The 5,304-nt window shown below is 41.1% G+C and overlaps 2 protein-coding genes across 3 annotated transcripts; both read left to right on the top strand.

Annotated features, from left to right (window-relative positions):
- Positions 1-749: 749 nt before the first annotated feature.
- LOC106654712 lies at positions 750-2,266 on the top strand. 2 transcript variants are annotated; one of them, XM_014374709.2, is made up of 3 exons: positions 750-823; positions 949-1,532; positions 1,600-2,266. In XM_014374709.2, exons 2-3 carry the CDS (start codon positions 949-951, stop codon positions 2,063-2,065), a joined length of 1,050 nt encoding a protein of 349 aa, XP_014230195.1. In that variant the 5' UTR covers positions 750-823; the 3' UTR covers positions 2,066-2,266. The 2 variants fall into 2 exon arrangements, with proteins under 2 accessions (XP_014230195.1, XP_014230194.1); XM_014374708.2 differs by lacking the exon at positions 750-823 and having other exon boundaries at positions 830-1,532; positions 1,600-2,261.
- A 1,399-nt stretch (positions 2,267-3,665) lies between these two features.
- On the top strand, positions 3,666-4,844 carry LOC106654714 (methionine-R-sulfoxide reductase B1-like). Its single transcript, XM_014374712.2, has one exon. It carries the CDS (start codon positions 4,104-4,106, stop codon positions 4,554-4,556), a length of 453 nt encoding a protein of 150 aa, XP_014230198.1. The 5' UTR covers positions 3,666-4,103; the 3' UTR covers positions 4,557-4,844.
- Positions 4,845-5,304: the final 460 nt, after the last annotated feature.

Below are 5,304 nucleotides of genomic sequence, written 5' to 3'. Positions count from 1 at the left end.
GAGTCGCACGAATACTCTTGAAAGTTGCTGTCGGTATAATATATTTTTATTTAATTATGAAAAAAATTTATACTTATAAGTGTACATTTTTAAATGTGTAAAAATGTTAAACGAGTATTAAATATCAAAATCAAATTTTCATCTGCGTACGAAAAAAATTTCATTCAATCCGACTCATTTAAAATCATCGTAAAAAAAAAAAGAAAAATTATCGATATCATCCGTCGTTGGTAAATTGCTTCTATACGTTTGAAAATATTTTTACCGACTCTCGTCCCATGCTCGTGTGTAGATATTTTACTACCGTTACAACAAGATGTTTGTCGTTCTTCAACAAATATTTTTCCTGAAGTGTTTTCAAAGAATAGTAATTCCAGTCATTGCTTTGCGTGCATATTATTTATCACAAAATGTCAGCCTAAAATTACAAGTACCATTGAGTGACTTTTTATTTTCTTATAATGTATCGATAATTTCACTGCCGATCGATGATCTACAATAATTCAATAAGATTAGAACCAATACGTGTCGTGCCTTCGTACTCATACTTTTGAGTGCATGTTCACATTTTAAAGTGTATTTATATCTAATGAAACATTGACTCATCTCTTAGTGTCAGGCCCCTCGCGCGAGTCCCCACTCCATCTCGATTATCGACAGCTGCGCGCCAGTCGAGTCACCAAAAAATATATATAGCAGCAGCGCCTCCGTGGCAAATAAAACGACTCCGGTCGCGCCGAGTTTGTAAATATATACTATGTGAACAGCGGCGATAAGCTTCGCACGTGTTTCGTCATTTCGAACGAGAGCAGCGGTCGTTACAGTCAGTATTATAGCAGACGCCGATCGAGCAACAGCAGCACACCGCATCGAGTGTTCCGAGTTGATATTTTCTTTTTCTTTTTTTTTTTTGTCCTGTGTTTTGTGTTCATATCCGAAATCGGGAAGATGGCGAGCGTCAAATCGACGAATAACGCTCACGCGGAGAACGAGAAGTTGATCAAGGAGGAGATCATCCCGAACCTGGTGCACGATCGCTTCTTCTGTCCGCCAGGCTCGCGCGAGTTCGTCGAGCTGCTCTCGGTGAAGGTCGAGCCCTGCGAGAACACCGTCGACAAGTACAAGTGCTGCATCGTGCTCGAGTTCTCGGGCGAGCCGCGCACCCTCTACTACACCTGCGACACCAAGTTCAGCGACGACTCGGACAGGCAGACGGAGAGGAACAAGTTGCACAGGATGCTGATACCGCGCTATCCGAAGCTCGACATCTTTCCCAAGTACATCGTCACCGAGCAGCCGTTCACTCGGGATCGCGTGCTGGTGGCCGAGGACGCGGAGGAGCTCGGCCTGGTGTGCATCGCGCAGCGAGCCTGGAACAAGGAGGAGGCCGAGGCCATCGCCAAGGTACTGGCCAAATTTCACGCCGAGGGCATGAGACTGATCAAGGAGGACCCGGAGCTGTCCTGGTTCGATCGCGCCTGCTGCAACGACATGAAGACCGCCGACGGCATCTCCAGTCGAGACTTCGAGGAGTGAGTAATAATTCGTCGATTTTGAAAACGCGATAATTCGTTTTAAACGCGCGACTTCTTTTTCCAGATTCGCGAACGAGGTGCTGAGCGAGATGAAGAGCACCAACAAACCCGCCGCGGAGATCGAGGCGTTCGAGCGCTTCATGAGCGAGATCCCGGGCTGGAAGCCGTCCGGCAAGCCGGAGCTGCGCACCATCGTCCAGGGCAGCGTGCTGCGCAAGAAGGTCGCCCTCAAGCAGACGTTCGGCCAGCACGGCATGAGATTCGTCGACTGGACGGAGATCGAGTTGTACGGCTCGTGCGCCCTCGACCTGTCGCTGCTGCTCTTCCAGACGCCCTGCGAGGGCTTCGACGAGGTCCTCGACGCCTACTGCGACACGCTGCGCGCCCAAGCGCCCGAGGTGCCCATCGAGGATCTCAAGGACGAGGTGCACACGATCGGTTTCGTGTACGCGATGTACAAGAATTTCCGCGAGAGCAGGACGCCCTCGTTCAGGGTGCTCGAGAAGTTTCTGTCCGATGAGAAATTCTGAAAAAAAAACGCGCGATGGCCCGCGACGTATAATTATAAGCTGATGAGAAACGAATTTTCGTTGAATTAATGTATATGCCAATGACGAAGCTGTTTTCTCTTGCTATTATTTTTGTTTTTTTTTTAGAGAGAAAATAATATTTATGTAAATACGTTATGAATTTTCACATTATTTTTACGATTGAATCAAATAAATTTTTCGAAAAACGTCATTGCGATTGAGAAGTACGATCAATGATTTAACTTGCAGATTTCTTTGTTTTTTTGTCGAGTCGCGTCGGCGCTCGATGCATTTCGAACGCGCCAAAAGCGCGCGCGATCCGATTTGCTCTTTCTCTACATTATTCAAAATGGCGATGCCCAACCACTGGGAAAACAAAAACAAATCGTATCAACAATCATGGACGGTGATGTGTAAAAATGAACGAAATTGAAATTTCTGTTAAAACTCGATGAGTCTGGCTAAGACCAATAGTGAAAAGAACAGCATTAAAGTATTATGCAATTATAAAAAGCTGAGATTTGGTGGAAGCTGAAGCTTCGATACAAGAGAAACTCAAGGACTCAGTTACATTTTCTATAAACTGTTTGTTAATTACTAAGATAAATCTTGAGACACCTAAACCTTCCGCTTGGATAATTAAGCTGTATACTAGTCCCAATGACAGATTTTCTTAGTGTTGCAAAGTCTGGAACGACAGAAGAATCACAAGAAAGTTGTGTTAAATGAAAGATATTATATCATAAAATAATTATAGAAAGATGCTCCATATTGACAATGCTTTTATGAAAATTAAATCTTTTTTTTTTAATTTATTACAAAGCAGACAGTGTTATTTTTCTCATAAGTGTTGCTCAAGTTTTAAAGTTCTGTTCAAAGCTGCTGAATCTGTGCAATATCTGTGTACTACTTCTAAATGTTTGAGAGAATCATTTGAAAAGTAAAGTATTGAATTCACATTGCTGTTGGACAATAGAACAAAAAAGAATCCTTTAAGTACACTAAACGACACTTGTGAAGATTTTAAAAATGACAATAAAATTGAAAATGAAGTGAATGACGAATGAATGTACAGTGCTGAAATTGCTAAAGCAAAGAGAAGAAAAATCAAATTTTTTATACCAAGATTGCAATTAAAAGTGAATCAGGTGTATATACTTGCTCCAATTAAAACTTTTGTTACTGGTGAAGTTAAAACAAAAGCTATATTTATTTTTGGACAAGTGTGATTTAAACAAATATTACTCTCTAAAATTGGAGAGGCTAATTTCACTTTACGTACTATCACCATTACATGTCCTCGTGACAGAAGATCACATTTTCCCTTTAGTTTGAAAAAGTTCTAGATAAAAAAGATGATTCTGTAATCCTAATTTAAAATAAATACAAAACTTCAAAAGTTTGACACGATAAGAATCACTTTTACAAATTAACTTGAAATGATCTTCAGTTATAGTTTTATAGACTTTAAAAAATGGGCTGACCTATTGGTAAGTTGCAATCCTCAAAGATTTTCAAATTCTATCCTTATATTAAGCAATAAAAAAAGTTTTAGCTAAATGTTAATAATTTGCAAGGCTGTGGTTTTAATACTAAACTTTGCATACAATGACATCACTGCCCATAGACAATTGGTATAAAATACAGTACGAAATGACATCGACGATGACATTTTGTTTTTACGATGTACACGGCAAAGCGTGTAAAAACGTGTAATCACGTGATAACTCATTGATAAGGCCTAATAAGCACGATTGTTTCATCGCTTGCAGCTGATCTAATCGGTGCGTCAATTTCACGAGCAAACAAAAATTTTGAAATAGGACTTTCTCGACAACGTGACGTCAGTCTAATTTCTAATTGAAACTGCCGCACCGATCGCTAGCATCGGCTCGCTGGTAGCCGCGGCCGAAATATAACGAACTGCGTAGCCGGCGACATGTGGCGAGTGTCGAGTTACACGCAGTAGCAGACGAACCCGCATAACGTATTTACAAAGCACACGTGACAGTACGCGCAATCCTATTATTATTTATAAATGTCGAAGATGTCGAGCGACGGTTTCAAAAAGGTGAACAAGGACGAGCTCAAGACTCGCCTGAGCGAGGAGCAGTGGCGCGTCACCCAGGAGAAGGCCACCGAGGCGCCCTTCACGGGCGTCTACGACAAGCACTTCGAGGCCGGCGTCTATCTCTGCGTCTGCTGCGAGCAGGAGCTCTTCGAGTCCGAGACCAAGTTCGACGCGGGCTGCGGCTGGCCGGCCTTCAACGAGGTGCTGGCCCGCGAGCGGGTGCGCCTCGTGCGCGACGAGAGCCGCGACCAGGTCAGGACCGAGGTCGTGTGCGCGCGCTGCGACGCCCATCTCGGCCACGTGTTCAACGACGGCCCGCCGCCCAAGAGGAAGCGATTCTGCATCAACTCGGCCTCGATCGTCTTTCGATCCGTCGAGGAGCGCCAGGCCAAGGCTGCTCGGCAAGCGTCCAAGGAATAGAGAGGTGCGGAGCGTGCGATATTGTTGACACTGTTTATTGGAAAATGTATATTTAAGCAATTGTAGTGCGATATCGTAGTGAGTTTGTATAAGTGTTATGGAGATTAATTCTTGAATATAACGTTCAGGTGACGTTTGTTAACTGTCAGTGGCTCAACGACAGCTATACATTTGATAAGATTGTCATCGCTTGTAACGAAAATTGTACATTCCATAAGATGAAAATGAATATTGTATATTATAAGTAAATAACAAAGTATGTTTTGAATAAACTTTTTTTCATAATAATCAAATGCTTAGCCTCACTTGTGTTAAATATAACAGAAATATTCATATACCTATAAACAAGCCATATCATACAAAAATAGTTATTATTGATTCTAAAAACTAAATTTACAAATACAAAACTGTGTACTTCAAAATTCTCAAAATAAGAGATATACACTCACATATTCATAATAATTTTTCTATTCGTAGCTTTCCATAATTGATTCAATACAAGTATTTAGTTGACCCAAATAATATTATTAATACATGAACTATATAATGAAATAATTTATAATTCCATTTTATAAATATTATATAAAAGGACATTGACATATAAATAGTCCCAAAATTTGATTCCTTTAAGTTCATTCGTGATGAATTCACAGAAGCTCAAAATAGGATTTTTATTTTCTAATCGATAATATGCTACTATAGCATGATGATAAGAAAATATTTTAATACTAAGTGATGATGAAGAACT

The sequence above is a fragment of the Trichogramma pretiosum genome, unplaced genomic scaffold (genome assembly GCF_000599845.2).
Source record: "Trichogramma pretiosum strain Unisexual culture from Peru unplaced genomic scaffold, Tpre_2.0 scaffold56, whole genome shotgun sequence".
NCBI lineage: Eukaryota > Metazoa > Arthropoda > Insecta > Hymenoptera > Trichogrammatidae > Trichogramma > Trichogramma pretiosum.
Note: the sequence above shows the minus strand (reverse complement) of the source record. Positions and strands in the feature narration are given on the sequence as shown.